Source organism: Larimichthys crocea, chromosome XII (assembly GCF_000972845.2).
Source record: "Larimichthys crocea isolate SSNF chromosome XII, L_crocea_2.0, whole genome shotgun sequence".
NCBI classification, from domain to species: Eukaryota; Metazoa; Chordata; class Actinopteri; family Sciaenidae; genus Larimichthys; species Larimichthys crocea.
In genome coordinates this window covers 19600986-19622128 of record NC_040022.1, presented here as the reverse complement: position 1 = coordinate 19622128, position 21143 = coordinate 19600986, and the positions used below count along the sequence as shown (strand labels likewise).

General features: G+C 40.7%; 1 protein-coding gene across 3 annotated transcripts; it reads right to left on the bottom strand.

The window, feature by feature from the left end:
• Positions 1-6819: 6819 nt before the first annotated feature.
• LOC104932767 (phospholipid phosphatase 3) lies at positions 6820-20771 on the bottom strand. 3 transcript variants are annotated; one of them, XM_010748071.3, is made up of 6 exons: positions 20309-20771; positions 15399-15553; positions 10202-10482; positions 9999-10056; positions 9720-9896; positions 6820-8820 (listed from the first exon to the last, which is right to left on the bottom strand). In XM_010748071.3, exons 1-6 carry the CDS (start codon positions 20445-20447, stop codon positions 8692-8694), a joined length of 939 nt encoding a protein of 312 aa, XP_010746373.1. In that variant the 5' UTR covers positions 20448-20771; the 3' UTR covers positions 6820-8691. The 3 variants fall into 3 exon arrangements, with proteins under 3 accessions (XP_010746373.1, XP_010746372.1, XP_027140714.1); XM_010748070.3 differs by lacking the exon at positions 15399-15553 and adding an exon at positions 14044-14201 and having other exon boundaries at positions 20309-20767; XM_027284913.1 differs by lacking the exon at positions 20309-20771 and adding an exon at positions 17560-18810.
• Between the last annotated feature and the right edge of the window lie 372 nt (positions 20772-21143).

The following is a 21143-nucleotide window of genomic DNA, read 5'->3' as shown; positions in this document are numbered from 1 at the left end:
AAGAGGTTATCACATCTATGTTTTTCTTGATGTCAGCACTTACGTCAGCTTAGTCAGCACTCTATGACTCAAATATTATCAACAGCCAATGCTTTTACCATGAGTCATCATTTAGAGTAGACGCGTCATAAAAAATGAAAGTTTGTATGATCTCAGTTAGTTGTGAACCAACATTAGTGTTAAGAAATCACACTGTACTGCAATCCTTCAGTCTTATGTTGGCTTGGATTTCTAATTCTGCCCTCTAATCAGCGCTAAACGACTTGTCGAACAGCTGACTAGTAGATCCAGATGGAATGCTACACAATGAACCCCCCCCCTGCAGTTTAATAGCTCCACTTCTACTCAGAGAGGCTGTTATTGCCAAATCCCTGATGATCTCTCCCCTTCTCATTCTCTGAGCATGTTGTGGTGTTAGAGATGCCTGGGGAGGAGGCAGAGCCCGGTGACAGGATTCGTCTGGCTCAACCTGTAGCTCTGTTGCTCTAGTGCAGCTTGGAGTCAGCTTGATAGGAGCAGAGTGCACCCTTTTCCTCCCCCGGTGAATCATACATTCCTAATGCTGGAGGTCAGTATTGAAGGAGGACTATAGCTCCGGACACATTGATGATTGCCTGAAAAATAGCTGTACTTGATTGGGTGATTTTTTTCTTTTTCTTTAAGGCCCATGAAGGATTTCTGTAAGTGATCTTTCTCCAGAGACGTGTATTCATTGCCTTAAAGGTCACAACCGAACGCCTGGCGAGTGACATGAGAAAGAAAGTGAATAAGGTCAAAAGCCGGTGGCCAGGTGCCAAAGAAAATACAGGTTCCAGTGAGAACGAGAGTGGCACCTGAGATCGAAGTTAATCACACAGGGAAAGTTATACCCCGTCCTCTTCCTCTCTGCTGCTTTTTTTTCTCCTCTCCCCATATTTCTCTCCTGTCTAATGCCTCTCCCTCTGCCGTTTCTCTGGTTACTGGCTGAAAGCACATGAGGCCCTATAGAGGGAGTCCTGGGATTTCATTCTCTCCCATCACTCCAACGCACACGAAACATTTACATTTGATTGACACGTTGAAATATTTTATATCTTATCATTTGAAGGCCTGGGAAAACACAAACCCTGCTCTATACGCTGACATGTTACCTCATTGGTGATAGCAAAGAGCATGACCGAACTCCATCCAGCCCTCCTCATCGCAGATACTAAACAACATGTGGCATAAGAAGATAAAGAGCTTCACTGGTGAGATGTTGCTGTGCTGTCAGCAAAAGGCTGCCAGTGCCAGGTGAGCATATGGAGAGCATCGGAGCACGCTGCTCGCAATGTTTGATGAAGTCAATGTTTGTGTTCCGTCAGCAGTATATTCTTCTTGGCCTCTTTCCCATGGGGCTCCTTCAGACACATATGGAGGTAATTTGTTCAAATTCTTCAGCAGAGAAATAAGTAACAGGGCGGGTGGGGGGTAGCCTTGGGATTTTTGGGGTTGGAAATCAGTTTGAAATGGTCGGGACTGGGTGGGGACATATGTCTTAGGGGGTACAGGGAATTGGGGTTCTCCGTGAGAAATGGCTTTTAAAGAGCATCAGGTAACATTACAGTGTGGGATTTTATGGAAGCTGCTAGGCTTTTTGCAGTTTGGGGGGGGGTTAACACTGTAAAGTTTGATCTCGGATGTCACAAGAAAAAAAGGTTAGTTGTGTTATTAGTGAGCGTCACTGTGATCACCAAACGTGATCGTGATGTAAGCTTTTTGCGATATGCAACACAGTGTCTTGTGTGCAAGAGGAAATTTCCCAAATCCACAGGAGGTGGTTTTTAAATTTGCTGTGACATTTTCATGGCATTTTTGCTTCCACACAAGAAAATAATTACCGTTTTCGTCTTTTAAAATGCAGGACATGATTAAACCATTTTACACAGACCTTTTAAAAATAAATAAATAAAAGCTGATTTATTGTTTAAATTTTTAAAGTTTAGAGACAAACTTTAAAATTGTCCTATGATGTGACTGTCTCAAACATAATACAATCAAAACAAAAGAAAACCATTTAAATGTTGACAGGCACATCAGGCATTTTTATTTTAATAAATAGAAATCATTGCTTTCATCCATATCTTAATGAAAGTCTTTTCTTGTTTAATTGTGTGAAGAACTTTGTGTTACATTTTGTTTGTATGAAAAGTGCTATACAGATAAATTGTTTGATTGAGATACTGTAAGTTATCCTAGACATTTAAATTCATTTATAAACCATGAATATCACACACACCATTTAGTCTGATGTCCATTGTTCCTGCACATCATCAGGTAATTTACTGTTACTTATTGAGCATCAATATTTTGCCATAACTTGCTGGTATGTTTATATATATGGACAGGAGGGTGACTGTGAGCAACCATTCTCATTGTGACAACCACTTCATTGACATTGATAATGAAGTCATATTTTTCACTGGGTTGTCCATTTTTATATATCCTGCATGAAGAAACAAGGTCAGAGTGCATGGGTATGTAAGATGTGCTTTTGTAGTCCATCTTCAGAACATTGTAGTTTTACCACAGAGATGTCAATAACACTGGCCGTTGAATTAGCCAAGTATGGGTGCAGTCAGATTCTCTGAGCACTGTGGATGTTGTGCCTGTAAGTCCTTATGAATTCCTGTTTCTTAAAGATTCTGTCCTATGGTGTAACATGCATAAAAAAAAAATAAAAAAATGTTTTTGATCACAAAATACCTTTTTAAAAAAAGAAAAGAAAGTTAAGTGTTGCATTATGGGATATTACATTTTGGATAATCATCTTAAATTTTGATTTTTTTAACGTTTTGAGAGCATGACAGAAAAATTGACTTTGCTTTCCAACAAGTCATGGGGAAAAAGGTCTTAATATATGTAATGAAATCTTCCTTAATTTTCCTCTGGGGAGCATGATTATACTCAACAAATATGACAAAAATCCTGAATTTGCATGTCATACAGTATCTTGTATATCAAAGGAAACTGTGATGTTAGACTCTCCCAAAGGAAAGGCCACACGATCAACTAACTCAAAAGAGCTTGTCTCTTGAGACCCACAAATAACCACAAAAAAATAAAATGGAAATTTGACTTACTTTTGGGGAGAGTTCATCCTCTGCAGGACATGAATGTGTCAAGATATTTTATTGGCAATCCAGTATCTTATTCTTATCCAGTAATCTTATTCATTCTTTATATTCTAGGGTTTAACCTTAGCAGCATTTTCTTTGGGGAAAAAAAGTTATTGCAGTCATTAGGAATGATGCTTTAAGGATCATGAATATCTAGACCAAAGTTTACAGTAGTAATTGTCTCCTAGAAGTTGTTAAGATATTATTGTGCTTTGGGACAAAGAATTTGCGAATGACCAATAGACTGACCGACGTCATCATCCTTAGAACCACATCGCCAGCTATAAAAGAAGAGACACTATAAAGAAGGAATGCTTTTGAATGTTTTCTCTGCATCCATGGTGTGACTTTCATGGCCCTCCCACATCAGATGGATGGCTGACATGTTGATATTGAGCAGGAAAACGTTACAGGAATGGGTTAGGCTGTCAACAAAATGTTGCAATGCATTACAATCCAAACTCTAATCACATTTTACCCTCTGTGTACATTAGACTGTTTCAGGCTGAGACTCCCGGTCAGTGTAGCCGTGTCTCCATATCAACTGTAAGAAAGGTTGTGATGGCAGAGATTTGGCCTCCCTCTTGATGTTTACATTCTCCAGACACAAGGGAGGATGAAGAGAGAGAGAGAGAGAGAGAGAGAGATAGAGAGAGAGAGAGAGAGAGAGAGAATTACTTACAGCTGTAGTGCTTCAAACCAAAGTCCTCTAAGACTTCTGGGCATGGACACAACATATTATGGCTAACATTAGGGTTCAGAGTAGTTTTTATGAGGGGCGTTTGTGTGTATTATGAGTGGATGAGTGAGGGGCAGATGAAGGAGACTTATGTAACATGTTTGAGGGCCTGCTGTCTTCGCCTGGCCTTTGTTTCGGTCCACTCAAACAGGATATTTACAAGTGGCGAATGTTCTTATAAACAGCTAGTGAAGAGGGATTAAGGATGGTGGTGGATTTCTGTGTATATGTGTTTTCAGTCTTGGAAACGAATTGTGTACCATGAGCCAAGTAAAGAAAAACTCTTAGAAAGTCTGAGAGCTTGGCACGGCTCAAGAGCCGAGGTCTCCTGGGGAGCCAGCCATCATCATGGTGTTCTGTGAATAAGAAAAACATGCCCAGTGGAACTGTAATGAGGTCACTTATCAGCCAGGGCATTTGGAGGGTGTGCCTCGCTTCCTCTCAGCATCCCTCCATCTGTCAGGGAGAGGACAAATGACCTCAGCAACTTCTGCCAATAATCATGTCATGTGGCGTCAGACTCCATGACAGGCTTCAAGTTGACTAAAGGAGCAGACATGCCAAACTTTGTGAAGTACCGCCTTTCTAAAGGAATTAACAAGGTCAGATTTTTCTCCTCTTTCCTTCTTCTAAATCTTTTTAACTCAAGTGAGTTTTTAGAAAAACTACAAATGGATTATTGCTGGGGTTTCTTTAATAGCTAGACCAAAACCAGCCACAGGAACAGCCAAACACAACTCTCACATTGTGAGAAGACAACTACAAACATCCACTTTAAACACACATGGGTTTACATGGTTTAATTGTATGTGTGTGTGTGTAGGGGGGAAACAAGAAAGAAAAGAAGTCATTACTCAAGAGCAACCACAACAGAGCTGCAGAGTTCATGAGAAGTATTTGTACATCTTACAGAGAGATTAGTTCACAAATAAAAGAGGTTAAACAGCAGTGGGAAAACACAACAGCCCCCCCCCCCCCAAACCACATGAAAAGGATGCCATTACCAGAATGTTAAGCGCAGCCAATCAAGAACACATCTTTGAACTTCAAGCAGAAAAATGCATCCGTCTGAAAACGTAAAAAAAAAAAATGGTGCCATTTGTTGGTCTGGTGAAAACTAAAAATATTTTTTAGCATGCTGCCTCCATCACTTTCAATTACGACTATAGATATCTTTGAGAAAATCTTACACCGCTGATGGTTTAATGGATTGGGTCAGGGCTGGTTCACAAAGATAAACATTATGTCAAGCATTTGGCACTGGATGCAGAGAGTGGAATTAAAGGCACTGCCATGTTTGGTAGGCCAGGAAGTGTTACACCTTAGATCCAACATGCTCCATGTTTGTTTTAGAGAGAGAAAGAGGCAGAGAGAGAGAGAGATGGAAATGATGTAGCCTACTTAGAGGATGGCAACAAGTTAGCATACGGATAAAAAGACCTAATAACCAAAAGGAACACACACCATGTAGGGTGTAGTCTTATACCCAATTAGGACAGGGGAAAAAGTAATTAGTAGTAGTCATAACAAGGAAACAGCTACACAACGGTGTGTCACTCAAGCTTTGTGGCTGTGAAGAGAAGCCAATGTGGATATGGCAAAAATTGCAGTTCCTCAAACCTGAACGGAACTTCCCAGCAGAACTGGGGCTGAATTTATATATCACCTATTTTTAGATTAGCTGGGACGTAGAAGAGGCAGGACTGACAAGATGGTGGTCACCACACTGAGTTTCACAACAGCTCTTCAGAAACCTGTAGGTGATGTCATGGAGATGATGTCCAATGGTGTAACTCTGGACATAACATGACACACTAGTGGCTATGTGAAGCATCGCTTTGAGCTGAATGCCAACATCAAGACATGCTTAGCATGTTCACCATCTTAGTTTAAACTGCTAGTATATTAACATTAACACTTAACATGATGTAAGACTAAAGCTGATAGACTGATTGAATGGTGCTACATAAGTTGATAGATCATCTTCTTAGATTACCTTCAGGATGACATGTCCATATAAGTTCATGGCAGTCTCTAATAGCATGGTAATGAATATACAAAATCTGTGCGTCTAGTAGGTGTTGAAATATTTCAATGGACAAATGAATGTTTGGCTTACTGGTGGTGCTAGATGAGAAATCAGAGGATCATTAAACTCTTTAGGGTTTATTCCCCATTGACTGTTTCATGCAGTCCATTCAATACTTTCAGTTTCAGTTTGAACCAAATTGGTGAACTGACCATGCAACATTATCCCTAGAGCCGTGTAGATAGTGTTGATAAAAAACAACATTCTGTTGGATGTAGTCTTGTGCTCTATTAAGACTCCGGAAACAGTCATTTAGTGGCAGTCATAACACAACACAGCTGCTACACAATAGTATCACCCCTAGTGTGGTCATAAAAACAAAACACATTTTGCAGCTTATTAGACTAATCAACTCTAATCTCCTTCTGGGCAATGTGACTGATCCACAGTGAAATCAGTCAGCTTAGGATACCATGTGAACACAATGACCCGAAACCCAGCTCATGATATGCAAGCACATACAGTAACTGTGAGTTGCATGGAACAACCCCTGAATATAGTATATATATATATACATATATTTATATGGTTTATTCAGGTTTTGCGTGGATAAATGGGTATACAAGGAAAACATAAGAGTCCTATATTATATTGCTCTTAAGCATTCTCATATGTGAATGTACTTTGCCACTCTGGCATACTTTCTGTGTGGAGTCTATATTATTCCAGAGCGCCATTGGGGAGAGGGGTTAAAGCCTGGAATGCACACTATTTCCCCACAGGAAGCCAAGCATGGACGTCTACCATCGCCCCACGCCCAGATCTCTCCATCGCACGCACAGTTGGCCGGCTACTGAATTATAGTAGAAAAGTCAGAAATTCAGTACAACACAAGTCATGTGTGACACACAGAGTGAACGTTTTGATCTTTTGTGTTTTATTAAAGACATTTCATCTTTCATACGTCTTACATTTTCATTATACAAACACAAGGCATTACAAAAATATTGAAAGGCTTTTTTTTTTTTATAAAAATGTACTCAAGCTGTCTGTACTGAGAGCTTTGTTTTTTTTTTTTTTTTTTTATAAAACTTAATATTCACGTTGTCAACTTTACTGGATGACATGTATTTGCCAAGCTTTGCCTCTTTAAAGCAGCATGTTTTACATTTACACAGGTCTCGACACAAAGTCATAGTGGGCGTTTCTTCAGAGAGATATACTGCATATACACAACATGATACAGTATTGTACAATTTATGGCAGCACGCAGAATCATGCGATGCTGAATATAAAAACTAGTTCTCCTATAGGCGTCAGATCAAAGTTTGTCTCAGTGACTTAAAACTGAATTAGGATGATGCTTTCAGTCAGTGGTTTAAAAGTATTTTTCTTTTTTTTTTTTGCTAAAAACTTGATTACATTAACGTCATGCAAACATAGCATCATTATTATTTTTTTTTTTAATTATTATTTTTTCTATTAAAATGCAGAACCGTATTGCCAGGCCTACTGTATTACTTTACAAGATTTCTGAGATATTAAGCAGTTACAATTATTTTTTTCTTTTCTGTTTTGCTAAATTGTGCTTTGGTGAAAAGTTACTGGAAGTAACTACTGCTCTAAGAAAGTCCCTGTCTTTATATATATATATAATTATATATATATATATATATATGCCTGTGTAGCATACAGTATATCACAGGATTTCTCAGTGATGTGAACCATCACTATGATTAGTAACAGTAAAGTACATGTACTGTATATGATGCTTTATTTCCACAGTGTTCCCGTCTCGAGTTACACGTGTCTGTTGGAGCAGGTGCCTATTGGCTGAAGAGAGGCACACTTGTAGGCTATAAACACTAAAATATATAGACATGACAGTAAGACACACTGGCACGCTCACTGAAAGGCCTCACCCACACACACACACACACACATGCATACACATGAGACACACATACACACTCACACACACTTGTGAGCACCCGTCTGGTACATATAACAGACAGTCATTTCATTAAATGGCTCAGTGGGGGCTCGTCCTACCCAGCAGAAAGAGGCCCACATCCAACACGTATGCTCTCACTGTACCTTCCACCTACTGTAACTTATGTGCACCTTCTAAGAAACACTACATTATGAACATAACAAAAGCTAAAAGTCTTACAAAGCTTTCCAAAAGCTTCACTTCAGGTCATTCAAGTGGTGACAAACAGTACTGTGTTGAGCTAAAATAGTGCTATAAATCACACATAAAATATGTTTGTAATAAAACAAAAACAACATCCTTTGTGAAATTAAGGAATCTGTTTTTTTGTCGTGTTTTGTTTTGACCACGCTGAGCGAGTGGCAGGAATATTAGTATAGCTCCCATTGCTGGATGCAGCTGAGGGGAGCCATAAAGCCACACACGGCTTTGTTTACAGCTGCCACTTCTCTGCTCTGTTTTGATTTCTGACTTTTGTCCATGGAAAGGCCTCGACAGAGGAGAATCTCAAATAATCTTCATAACAGAAGAGGAACAAATATCCCTGGTCCTCTCTCTTTTCCACATTAAAATGTCTGGTGAGACTGAGGGAAAACATGAAACTTTCCGTTGAGGAAGCAAAACTTGTTGGGCTGTTTTCCGCTGCTTCTTCTCCTCTTATCCTCCGAGTGTTCACGGTTCCATATTTATCTGCATTATCCAGATTGTTGGAGTCTATTCTATCCAGTATAGGCCAGTGGCTGTAGTAGTAATTTAAATGGCACAGGTCAGGGCAGTCACTTTGCAGTCTTCTCTACGCCATGATGAGATGGTTGCTCCGCTCTCTGATGTCTGCTGGAGGAACAAGATCTTTCTTTACTGTGGTCGGCAATAAGGTGGAACGTCTACCTTTGGGCTTGAACAGATCAGACACGTAGAACACCTAAAGAGGGAACACAAGAGAAAAAAACATTTTAATCATTAATTCATTCACAAATAACGTAGCTGCCAAGAACAGGAGCAGAAATTTGTGTTTCTGTTACAAATTAAACAAATCATGGCAAATGTGCAGAGAAAATGTGTGATACACAACATGATGGACAATAGACTACACATATATCAATTCATGTGAGTGCTTGTGTCCTCTTCCCTGCAGTTGTTCACAGTAATGTCTCTCCCTTTCATTTACAGATACAGTACGGGGTTCTGTTTACATGCACCATCTTGACAGTATAATTTGTAAATGCTTTCGCTCCTTCCTTTGTAATGCTAACAACAAACAACTGCATATACATGTTGACCTCTTTAATTCAAAAAGTTCAGGCAAACATGTTTTTTAATATCACTGTCAGTTGAATGAAGACAAATCTACACTACATCCTGGTAATCCTGCCTGCTTCAAGTAACCTTTGACCTTATTTTGAGGCTTGTAGGTGGATGACGATGAATGGGGTCAAACCTGTTTTTTGGAAACTAAAACGTATTTGCATCAATATGATTCATGCCTTTCTTTCTTCACATATTGATCACTAACTTTTTGTTTTCATGCTTTAGTTGTAATGCTGAAGCATTGACCATATATACCCCAATTTTGGATCTATGTACTGTACAGGCTCCTGTTGCATTTTAGTATTAAATTAAAGATGCTGCTGAGCTGATTAATTAAAAAGTGTGAGTGCTTCTCTCTGCTCTTTTTTTTTGTCCGTGAAGAACTAAATGAAGTTATAATGATCCATATTATTAACTGGAAAGTTAGACATGACACATTATGAAATTCATTTATAGATAAAGCCACTTAAATCCTTAATGATTTAATATAGAGAACATAATAAAAGCACTCACTATGCAGTAGGCCACAAGAGCTCCCTGTACAAAACCCGCCAGGACGTCAGTGGGGTGGTGCTTGTGATCAGAGACCCGGGACAGGCCGGTGTAGAAAGACATCATGATGAGGGTGAACTGGGTCAAAGGGCGCAGCAGACGAGCTCCGTGCCAAGTGAAACGAGACTGCAGGTAAAACTGAAAGGGACAGAATAAGTTAATATACTTAATATATATTTTTAATATGGTACACACTACAACAGAACACGTGTAAATGTTAAAAACACGTCAGTAACTCACCACCAGGTAAAGCATGGTGTACATGGAGAATGATGCATGTCCAGAGAAGAAGGACTTCCTGAGAAGAATAAAGGACAATCAACATTGTACCAAAGCTTATAATGTAAAAGCTACCACTAGTCAACATGAGTAGAAACACATACAGTATGTAAACTTTGTTTTGAAATATTTTATTGAAATATTTTTCTATATCCGACACTGACCTGGCCTCCTGAACTTTGCTCTCCGGCCCCTGACACTGATAGTCAGTGATGTATCCCAGGGAGCAGTTGATGGTGGAGAAGTCGGGTTTGCACACATCGAGGAAGTGAGGGCGCATACGGCCCACTGACACTTTGGCGATGTCAGTGAAGGACTGGCTGATGGCGCAGCCGAAGATGAACACGCCCACCTGCTTGTAGAGAGCAGAGATGTAGGGGTTCCCTACAAAAGACTTGGAACCCTCGTTCAGAAAGTAGATCCTGTAGCTCTCCCCGATGATGATCTAAAGGGGCAAAAGAGACGGTAACGTCAGTGAGTATCATGATTTGAACACGGTGTCCACCCTCATTCCTCTGCACTTAACTCACGTCTCCTGAGTGCTCAGTGAAACTGTGATACCCAAAATATCTTATGAGGAATGGGACAGCGCTTTGAAATCAAATGACTATGACAGAGGAATTTATTTGGCCAGTGGCATATTACTCATATTTCACATGTAATTTATTGTGAGTGTTTAAGTGTTTAATATGACATAAGCCTTTTTTAGCCTAATAAATCATTTTAGATAATATTTTTAATATTAGAAGAACATTTGAAGTGTGCAGCATCAGAGAACAACCTACGGTTTTTATAAAAAATTAAATGTTCATGAGTGGGCCCTCGAGTCCAAATGTCACAGGACAGTGGGATTCGGTGAGGGATCGGGCTTTAGAGAACTCTGAGTGGAGAATTTAAGTTATGTGTGTGACTGAAATAACTTTTTTTCCAGATCAAGATGTTATTATGAGCAGCAGTGGTTTGAAAAGGGCTACTTTATAGCTGAATGTGTTTACCTGTGCCATTCTACCTCTGAGACAAAACAGCAAGGCGACGTGGGAGGCAACTCAAGCTGTCCACCATGTATAGTTTTCTGTAAGTGTGTAAATAAACCGAAAGTGTCTAAAACCGACGATTGACGTGGAAGGCACGCTGAGGGGGGAGGTGGATATAGCCTTAATTCATAACAGCTGTTAAGCTAAAAAAACAAAACACCCCAGCCCCCTTAACCCGTTGTCTTCCAGCAACGAAAGTGTGGAAGAGGAGTGAAAATGAGAGTGTGGGTGAGTTCAAAGAAAAAAGCGGAGGGCAAAGTGACAGGAGGGGAGGAGAGAAAGCAAAAAGAGAATGTGGAAAAGAGAAGGAGATATAAGACAAGAAGAGTGAAAACAAGGAGAGGAGGAGAACGGGGAAGAAAGAGGAAGGTGAAAGGAGGATTGGAGTGGGAGGGAGTGTAAAGGAAGGGGGCGGGGGAGGCACCGCTGTTTCTAATCAAAAGAAACGCTGAGCTAGGCGACGTGTCTGATTTTGGTGGCCAGACTCCACCAGGCACACGTTGGGGGCATGTTTGTTTTTCAGCGCTTATAGCTGTCTCTCTGAACCAGCTCCGATTTCACAAGGGATGTCTGGCTGTTTTCATGTTAGTATCTTGGTTTCATCAGACATTCTTTCGAGGGGCGCAGAAATGAGTCTCATTCTGGGAAACACTTCTCTCTGCAGCAGAAGGATAGCCTTTACGGAGATTTAACAAGCTGATAGAGTGCGTTGTTTCCACCATCCAGGCCTTTAGAGCCAGGCTCGATAAAGCCCAGCTGCTTTCATGGGAAAGAGGGAAGGGGTGGAGAAAACACATCTGGTTCCCCTTGTGTGAGAGATTTAACTATGTGAATGAATAAATGAATTGGCGCTGTAGAATATGTAGCTGTTACAGTGAAACCTCAAGAGATAATCATGAGGGGCGAGATGTTGATTTGTGGCTTATGTCAAATGTCTTGTACTTCCAAAATTACACCATGGTGTTTTCATTCCTTCTAAAAACAACAACAAAAAAAAAGATCTACATAAATTATAAAGGATTTGGCCTCTTGTGTTTCTCAGCTCTTCCCAGTGGGAAATGAAGCACTAAATGATCTAATGTTGGTGTTTTCTGGTTCAGAAAACACAAAGGCTGGCCACAACGCTCCAGGGGGGGCAGATGGATTGTAAAGTCACGTTTTGCGAGGGGAAAATGAGATATCTGGCAAAGTCTTCTTGTTTGGGGCCTTTACCACAATTCCACCCCACCAATTACAGTATTTCACCGAACAACCATTGCGTCAACCATAATTACACAGAGCCAGCACTCCTTCTCACCATTAAAACCCCTGTGGCCCCGAGCCCGTGGAGTAGTCTGCGCTCCAGGAGGAGGGCACTACTGGCTACACGGAGAGATGGAATTCATGCCATGAGGCAGGGCACCTTCCCAAAGTGGGTCTGCCAGGTGCCAACTGTACATGCTATGCCAGGACTGAGTAACACCACAGAGCAACGAGACAGTTCATGAAGAATTTTCAAGTGTCTGCTGCTTAGTACATGTTCCCGGAGGCTGTTTTAGCTAGCCCATTAATAACATATTACCTGTCACTTGGCATTTTCATATGTGGCAGCTAGTTGCTGGCTGAATAGTTGCTAAGGTTGTTAATAGTGTTCACTTTGTGGTGGCGAGTTGGTCGCTATGGCTTTTGGGGGTGATTTTAGGAGTTTTAGTAAATGCTTTGAGTCTGTCAAGGCAGATCTGGACATTTTAATGGTACCATAATCATCTACAATTAAAATAATTTGGAACACAGTGCTATACTGCACCACAGACATCTGACTGGGCCCATGAGTGATGGAAAGCAATGAGATAGAGAGAATATTTTACCACCTAAAACTGTTGCAGTCATGTTTTTTTTCTTTGTTTTGTTTCTCTGTGTATTGTGTATCAGTTGTTCTTTCAGATGCGTGGATATGGATGTCAGGATATATAGTTGTGTTATGTTTTTCTACACTCATTTTAGTACAAATCCAGGGTGGACTTCCAAAAAAAGGCTACTTACAAGCTTACACCTTGTCTATAATGTCCACAGCTGCACAACAGACGATGTGTGTCAGTATCCGCACTGTATTTCTTTGGCCACAGTACTGCTGTGAATGTTTCGAGAGAACTCAAAGGCCAGTACACAATTATGTACTTAGAGGCACAATTTGGGGAGAAATGATGGCCGAAAAACACACTTTGCAGAGAGTAGACAGACGCATCACTAAAAATGTCTGAAAATCGTTGGCAAAACAAACAAACAGAAAAAAAACATCAAGAGCAGACGGGATGTTTCAATCTCTTAAAATCTAAATGTAATTACAGGATGTTACGACAGTTTATTGTGCAGATTTTTGATACATCCTCGCCATTTACTCCCAGGAGAGTGCAACAAACTACTCAACACTCTACTTGCTCAAGTGCCTCAATCAACGGAGTCATATTAAGCCCAGAGAGGAAAGCTTTGAACAAATCCCGTTGACTGGTTTTTATCTAAATTCTGATTAAGCCATTTAGAAGGACTGATAGCACATTTATGGGAGAGCTGTTGATTGAGTAAACATTAGGATAATCTCAGTTTGAACCCTCAGTGAGTCAACAGACAGATAAACCCTCTGATGAATTAAATGTGCGTTTCTCAGAAACAAGTTCAGTGGGAACATGACATTATTTGGTTGCAGAAAAACAAAAACATGTAATCGACTCAACAGTTTAAAATTTCAAGGTTATATGATTAGCATGTTATTAGATATTGCTGTAAATGTGACTGTTATCATTAACACATTAAAACCCCATCTAGACTCTTTGTGAGATATTAAAATGCCCTGAGGATGAGAAATCATATGATTTAACACAACAAGTTAAAGTATCACATAGTATGAGGTGTCAATGGGTGCTGCTAGTAACAGTGAAGTCTGCTGAAACATAAGAAGTGATGATGATATTAGTGCTCAGGGTGAGGTGACTTACAGAGAGGATGGTGATAAGAATGCCAGCAGCGCTAAGCACACCGTCGCTAATGGTGTCTCCATTTTTGGCCGGGTACTTGATGGACTCATCATCGCAGTAAAACCCTCTACGGTAAGGCTGAACAGCGCTGGTCTCAATGACCAAGAAAGGCAGGCCAGCTAGTGTGAAGAAGCAGTGAGTGGCACAGAGAGAAAGAGGGGGGTGTGGGGATGGGTGAGGGAGAGAGAAAGAGGGAGAAAATGGAGGTGCTAGGTTAATTATATGCAAATTACAGAGGTTGCAGGTACGAGCAAGAAGGCAACAAGTGAACATCTGGGACTGATCAATTCATTGTGAGGTTGGTATCTGTGACGAATGCAGAAAAATGACTCCAGCTTTGTCCAATATTCAGGATTAGAGAGGCATTCTGAGTAGAACTTTTTAGTGGACCAACCTGTAGTTTTTTTTTAAATATCTTAGCCTACAAATCATGTATGCTTTAATTTACTGCTGGCCATTTTCCAAAGCACACTGAGCATTTCAGACAGACTTCTATCTCTCAAGGCTGTCTTTGGCTTCCATTCATTTCCTTACACACCGACAATTAAGCATAAGACATTTGGAGGTAAAGTCGGCTTATATATTTAACTAAACTGGATACAAGAGCCCAACTTAAAAGTCTTGCCCATTTGTCTTGTCACTGGTGAGTTTTGTTGTGTTGTGTTAAATAAATCCATAAAGTTCTTTCAGAGCTTTCAGCAGCATCTTTATACCTTCACCAGCGGATGGGGATTAAATAACTGTCATGGAAATGGTTCAGTTAGACAATTAGTTAATTAACACAAAACTGTTTAAAGTAACATGACAGTAATTTGAGTTGTGAAAAGTAACCTACGAGTTTAACTCAAAGGCATTTTCTACAATTTTCTGACATTTTATAGAATAAACGATTATTCAGTTATTTCAGAAAATAATTGGTAGTTGCATCATTACAAATGACTATTTCTCAGGCCATTAGTGAGCCTTCAAGCTCAACAAATCTTTGGTATTTTTACTTGATAAATCACTCTAACAGTTAATACATTTTCATACAGAGGCTAAAAAAATGGAAAGCAACAGCTACCTCGGCTCAAGGGTGAGAAATCAATTTGAAAGCTTATGATAATATACAGTAGCTTTGGAAAAGGGTTGGCAGTAATGTACAGCATACGCGATTTAAAGCTAATGAGGTACAACGCGCAAAACCACAGACTGTGAGTCAGCATCTGTCAAACCTATCGTGTCTTTTTGAGGTGTCACAAGCCAACCAGTGGATGAATTGAGTGTGTCCCAACATATGCTCTCTAGTTCTCTTGCAGTACCGCAGCAGGACTTACTGAGACCACGGGCACAGTGACGCCCACGACTGTGAGCACGGTGGTGGACACCGTGCTGCTCTTATAGGCGAGCTTGATGCTGTTGTCATTGCAGAAGAATCCTCTCTGGTAAGGCGGGAAGGGAGATTTGTGCAAAAACACGGCAACGAGCAACACTGTATGGTTTGGACACACACGAGCAGAAGTCAGACAGCTCTTTGAACATCAATAGACATCATCAACAGGGAGACACATCGAAAAGCACACAATGACAGAAAATCTCAGACAGTTAGAAACTCAGAGCAGACATGTATTCAGGTTTCTGTTCCTGTTTTCCAAATGGACACAGATACTGTCTGAGAAAATGAGCCAAGTAAACAGTAAAAAAAAAAATCTACCTCATTAAGTGTACAATTCATGCTGTGAATCAACACCATCTGATATCAAACAGGCTAAGATAAAACTAAGAGGGTTGGACGTGTCAGAGAGACCATTGCTGCTATCTAACACAAATACTATCAGTCTTCTTTCTTTTCCTGCCGAGGCTTTCAAGTGCACTTAAAAAGACCCACTTCAAGATGCCCCTGGGGTATCTGCGTCAGATCAATTTAGTGTCTTTCACCACTTAAAGTGGCAAAAAAGATCGTATTTATCTCCTAACAGCAAACACACAGTGGGAGGAACTAAAATGTAAGCCAAAAAGGACAGCTTATTTTCCCCAAGAACCAAAGGCTTCAATAGAGGACTCTGAAATTTGAGCGTGGACGTGGTACCCAGGAGAGGCCTCAAATCTTTGACAGAATTTAGGAAACACACTTTCAAAATGACTTCAAAGGGGCAATTAACTGATGGCGGAGCTTTCAAGTCGCTCTTTGAATAATTCTGCGATCTGCCGATACAAAGGAAAACAAACATCAGCTCTCTCTCTCTCTCTCACACACACACACACACTCTTCGTCTCAAAAAGCTAAAAAATAAATAAAAAAAATCACAGAGGTGGAACGGTCAGCGCTGAGAGTTGCTGAAGGCAGGATAGTTGCGGTGGTAGTGGTGGCAGAGAAGGAGGGAGGGGGGGCATGATTTCTCAAACCAAATGTCAACACATGCTTCAGTTGCTGAGCCCCTCAACCCCTTATATCCACACACACACACACACACACAGCTGACTTTGGCCTTTGAAGGTCCAGCTGGGTTGAGCTCAGGTTACAGACAGCGCTCTGATGCCTGATGGGAACACCAGAATGCTGGCCTTCCCTCCTCATTCAGCAGGATTCACATTATTAACTTTCTCATTTTCGTTCTTGCTCTTCAAACAAATACCTGGACGAAGCTACGATCAGCACCAAAGCAAGTCTGGTGGAAAGAGAGAGAGAGTGGGGTGGCATCGGTGGTGGTCTTAGAGATCTGTGGCTGTGAAAATATACAGTACTTTAAAGCACGTTAAGTCTTCAATGTCTGACCCCTTTAGTTTTCTCAGCTTGGCCGTGAACAGAGACACACGTGTAACACGTTAACCCCAGAGTCCTGACCTGTGCAAACGTCTCTAAACACACTCACAGACCTGACACACACGACAAAACCAGAGGCAGGCGACAGAGAGACAAAGAGCTGGCAAATGGATTGATGAAACAAAGTGTCCACATCTTTTTAGGGGACCTGCACAGGTCAAGTGCTTCAAACAGCTGAAAAACACGACCACAAACGAGACACTGTCAGGTCCGGTTACTAGACGTTCAGCCGGGTTTTCTTCTTCCTTCTGTCCATCTACATAGTGCAGCATCAGCATCGAGTACAGCGTGTTAGGATTTTCCCCTCGTACCCTCTTCCTCCTTTCCCACTTCTAACAGCCGTGGGAGGAGAGAGGGAGGGGGAGGGCGTCCTCGTCCTGCCAACAACAACACCAGTCAGCAGGCACGGGTATGTCTTTTGCATTAGCTCAACATCAACCCAAAGACAACAGAAACAAACAGAATCGAAGCTGGTGGGGGGGAAGATTTTTTTTTTCTCTCCTGAGATTTCAGTTTCTAATGTCAACATCATGTGTCTTCTGTTCAGTTTTACCCTGAAGCAGCCCTACCTGAAAAGAAGCAAACACTGCAAGACCGACGATGTCTTTTTTTCAGCACATAACTGAGCGCTGTCTCACATCAAAATATGGGAGAAAGTTATTATTAAGACTCACTTGTTAGAATTTCCTACGCTTGCCCATTCGCCTTTCCCCTAGTTCAGCGCTGGCAGGAGCTTGGAGCTGCAGTTTGTGGAAACTCGAATCAATGTATAACCCTCACGCTGAATTAAATCCCCACCATGTTTTGGAGGCATTCGCCAAAACACTGAGTGTGACTATTAAAATAAACAGACGCACTTTTTCCACTTGCAGGGATCTCTCACTGTCTGGCGTAGAAATGTATACACGTCTGAGGTAGTTATGGTGTATACACAGATGCAGTTGTTTTTACTTTTAGCAGCCCCCACACAACCTGCCCCCTGTCCGTCTGTCTGTCCGTCCGTCCGTCAGGCTGGTCTGCTGCAAAACTTAGCTCATAGTTCCACTGTGGAAGGGAAACCAGGTCTGCCTGCTCGGGTGAAATAAAAGTGCATTTGCATGGAACTGCTCGTGGCTATAAGTGCTGCTTCATTCATTATTTACATTTCTATACATCTTCTATCGCCACAGCCGCTATACAATATACAATACACCGGCACTAACTACATGTACAGAAATATCCAAAAAAAACAAAAACAATGTAAAACAAAATATATGCATACATTTATACACATATATATGACCATGAATGCACATACATGCATGTGCTTTATATGTATACAACTAAATTACATAATTTAAGCATCTGACCAGCAGATACTGTGTTCCTCTCTCCTCTAATATCACGCAATCAAATGAGACATTTGATATATAAATGACTCTGACGTCTTATGTTGGTGTTTGATTGGTTGTAAAGTGTGACAAATGAAAATGTCTACACATCTATGTTTAAACCATTCTTTAAATTGTGACCCAGCAGCATTTTTAATTGGCTGTTATAACTGGAGCAGCACACAGTTTCTTTTTAGGCTGTACAACTTACAACTAAAACGGAGCCTTTCAGCTGAATTGACCACTTTAACTATTATTTTAAGTATTTGCAATTTCAATTGAAACTTTCACGTCAGCTTCTTAAACAGTCTTCCAAAGTTTCAATTTTCAGCATTTTTAACTGAGATGAAGCTTTTATTTTGTTCATTTTAAAAGGGTCAATTCAATTTGAGTAAACTGTTGCAGACGCAATGAACAAAAAACAAACATAAAAACACAAGAGTTAAAACTTGAAATTATAGGTGCAATTGTAGCCGATCAGCCACCTTCTACCTACTGTTGAGCAAAAGCACACAGAAACGTTATAAGATGATTAACTGGAAAACATGAACGCCACCTGCTATGGATTAATGTAAACTGAACCTGATCAACTCACACTCACCAGCATTTATTGCACTATTTGTCAAGGTTCAGCTATAATCCCACTTAATCAGGCTGAGTTTCCACTGGACTGGAGGTAGTTGATGGCTGTGACAGACAAGCAGAGATACTGTATATTCCCTGGATGTAGTAAGATTAGAACTGCAATCAGACTGGAGGAGTGGTGATTACCGGTACTGACCCACCATTTCCTCCTTGTGGCTGCTTTCTTTACACCACATCTTTACTCAGAAGAGCACTGCTGGTTTGTTGACAAGCGTCTCTGTGGGAAGTTATGTACATAGAGAGTAAATGATGGGGATTTACCCTCCACAGAGACAAAAAACTAGACCAAAACCAAATATAGCTTGTCAGAAAAAGACTGTTTATACTGTAAATCCTTCATGGGATTGTTTTAACAATAGTGGGACTGGTGTTTTTCCCATGCAGTTGCAACAACTTTACTTTGTAGTTCATGTCCTTACAATAATGTCCCACAGAACAACACAGTGGAAACATGTTGTTATATCAGAGGAGAAAATGAATGAGTGAAATGAGCGACTGCTCAAAGGATTGGCAAAGACTTTGGGGTTCAACAAAACAAGTTTCACACAGAATAACAACCTTAACCCCGTGTCTGCAGTGTTGTGTTGATCACACACACACACACACACTCTCTCACTCTCTCAGGTCTGACCTTTTCACCACTTCCCTTAATTACTCCACACACACACACACACATTTGCCAGATGTTGAGATCAAGAGAATTCCTGCTGGTGTGGTATGTGAGCCATTCTGGAAAATATAATGAGTCAAAGCAGACAGACGTCCAGTACAGGTGGAGGTGGAGACCAAAGAAATATATCCCTTCTGGAGCAGTTTAGTTTCCCCTCTGCAAGCGTTAATTTTTCTTTTGGGTGGTGAAAGGGGGGGAAACAGACTTCCACAAACTAAATCTACAGTCATTTGTTTTGTAAAATATGTAGCTTAACAGCTCTGTTACAGCTAGGTAACTGCTGATGGGGTTGTTGTTGCTAAGGTAACACAGATTGACAGACCGGTGTAGCTTGCTGGCTAAAAACGCTCAAGCTAAAGTGTTTAAATATGATTGTTAGCGTTAAATAGTGTCAATTAACTCACATTTTTCATTAATTAAACGAACTGTTTCAATTAACTTGCATCACATTACGTTAGCTGACACAATTACAATAAATTTAACGCTGCATTTTATTCATTTTGTCAGTGAACCGACATTTAACTAGCTGAACCGACCAGGACGGTAATAACAGAACAGTCATTATAACATACACGTCATATGGTCACATAAAACACAAGTTAAATGTCATAAATACACTTTTTTTTAAATGGAGAACAAGTCCTGTAAAGTTCAGAGTATTAGTCTGACATTAGGAAGATAGAAACAAGCCTACGCAGTTTAAGTGATACATGTTACAAATGGCGGTAATTAACATACCTAGAAACAGGCAGAAGAGGTCCACTCCGACCAGCAACTTTCTCCTGCTGTGGTCTTTGCAGTTATTGTTGTTCAGTGAAGTCCCGCCGTTCCTCGTCTCGGCTGCCATGGTTTTCTCATATATCAAACAGCGTTGCATTTAAAAAGTGTAATGTGGCTCAAATAAAACAGGGAATAAAAGTGTTACTAGCTATCGTAGTGCCCCGTTAACTTTTCCTAACTTTTCCTTTTCCTAACTCCTAAGGAGGAGTAGTCGTCTTAAAAATCTTCACTAATCTATTAGTCTATTGAGAAAGTGCTCTTCTCTTTCAAAGTGTGACCACTGTGTCCTTTCTTCTAACTTCTAACCATCCTTTACTCCTTTCCTTCAGGGTAGTGAGAGTCCTGTGACATCCCTCCAAGAAAGCCACTCCTCTTCCAGCCCCTCCCCTCTCAATTAATGCCATATGGCAGCTCCTTCACACAGGGCTCATTCCCACACTCACCTCCCGGTGCAGCTGGGGGGATGCTCACCGCAAAACAGCAAGTAACAAGGGGGATTTCACAAAGCACAGTCAGCCCAGTAACAATGGGAAAAAACAAAAACATCCAGGGTTAGACCTACAAGCTGCAGATCTATGTGGTTCAAGGTCTGTTTTTCTTGAGTCCTGTTGTTTTTCCGCTTTTACAGAAGTTATAAGCTAAACTACAAAATGCCAAGATGTGATACAGAATCTCCATCTGACAATGAAAACCCTGAAAAGACAAAAAAAGGTTCATACATACACGTTGACAAGTATATTCTAAGAGTAAAGCGGTGAAAAAAAGAATAACAGGACAGATTCCATCACTTTAG